We start from the raw sequence: 408 nt of genomic DNA on the forward strand, positions 1-408 counted from the left end.
AACCGAAACCAGATTGGTAAGTTCCCTCTCCACCCTGCTCCTCTAGTCCTGCCCTCCCGCCTTCTGAGCCTTGGTTTTTCTCCTCTGTAAAATGAGAGGGTCATAACCTCTACCTCCCCGGCCGTGGGGTTAAATGGCAGGACCCCTCGATGTGCCCGCCCAGAGCCCAGCACACAGGTGTGCTCACCTAAAGCTTACTCTATCTCCCCCCACCCCCACCCCCCACAGTGTTCCCCGCTGGGATCCTCCAGCCCCCTTTTTCAGCAAGGAGCAGCCTCAAGCCTTGAACTTCGGGGGCATCGGGATGGTCATCGGGCACGAGATCACCCACGGCTTTGACGACAATGGTGGGGGGCTGCCCGGGGCGCTGAGCCGCACCTCCAATCACACACTCACTCCTCCCACCAC

The 408-nt window shown here is 60.5% G+C and overlaps 1 protein-coding gene across 1 annotated transcript in view; it reads left to right on the top strand.

The window, feature by feature from the left end:
- MMEL1 (membrane metallo-endopeptidase-like 1) overlaps positions 1–408 on the top strand; it is a 35,510-nt gene that overhangs the window by 32,919 nt on the left and 2,183 nt on the right. Inside the window, 3 exon segments of the mRNA XM_010850211.1 lie at positions 1–16; positions 229–255; positions 258–347. The exon segment at positions 1–16 is cut by the window's left edge and continues 1 nt beyond it. Coding sequence (XP_010848513.1) covers positions 1–16; positions 229–255; positions 258–347 — 133 coding nt within the window.

This window comes from Bison bison, unplaced genomic scaffold (genome assembly GCF_000754665.1).
Source record: "Bison bison bison isolate TAMUID 2011002044 unplaced genomic scaffold, Bison_UMD1.0 scf7180017864289, whole genome shotgun sequence".
Classification (NCBI taxonomy): Eukaryota; Metazoa; Chordata; class Mammalia; order Artiodactyla; family Bovidae; genus Bison; species Bison bison.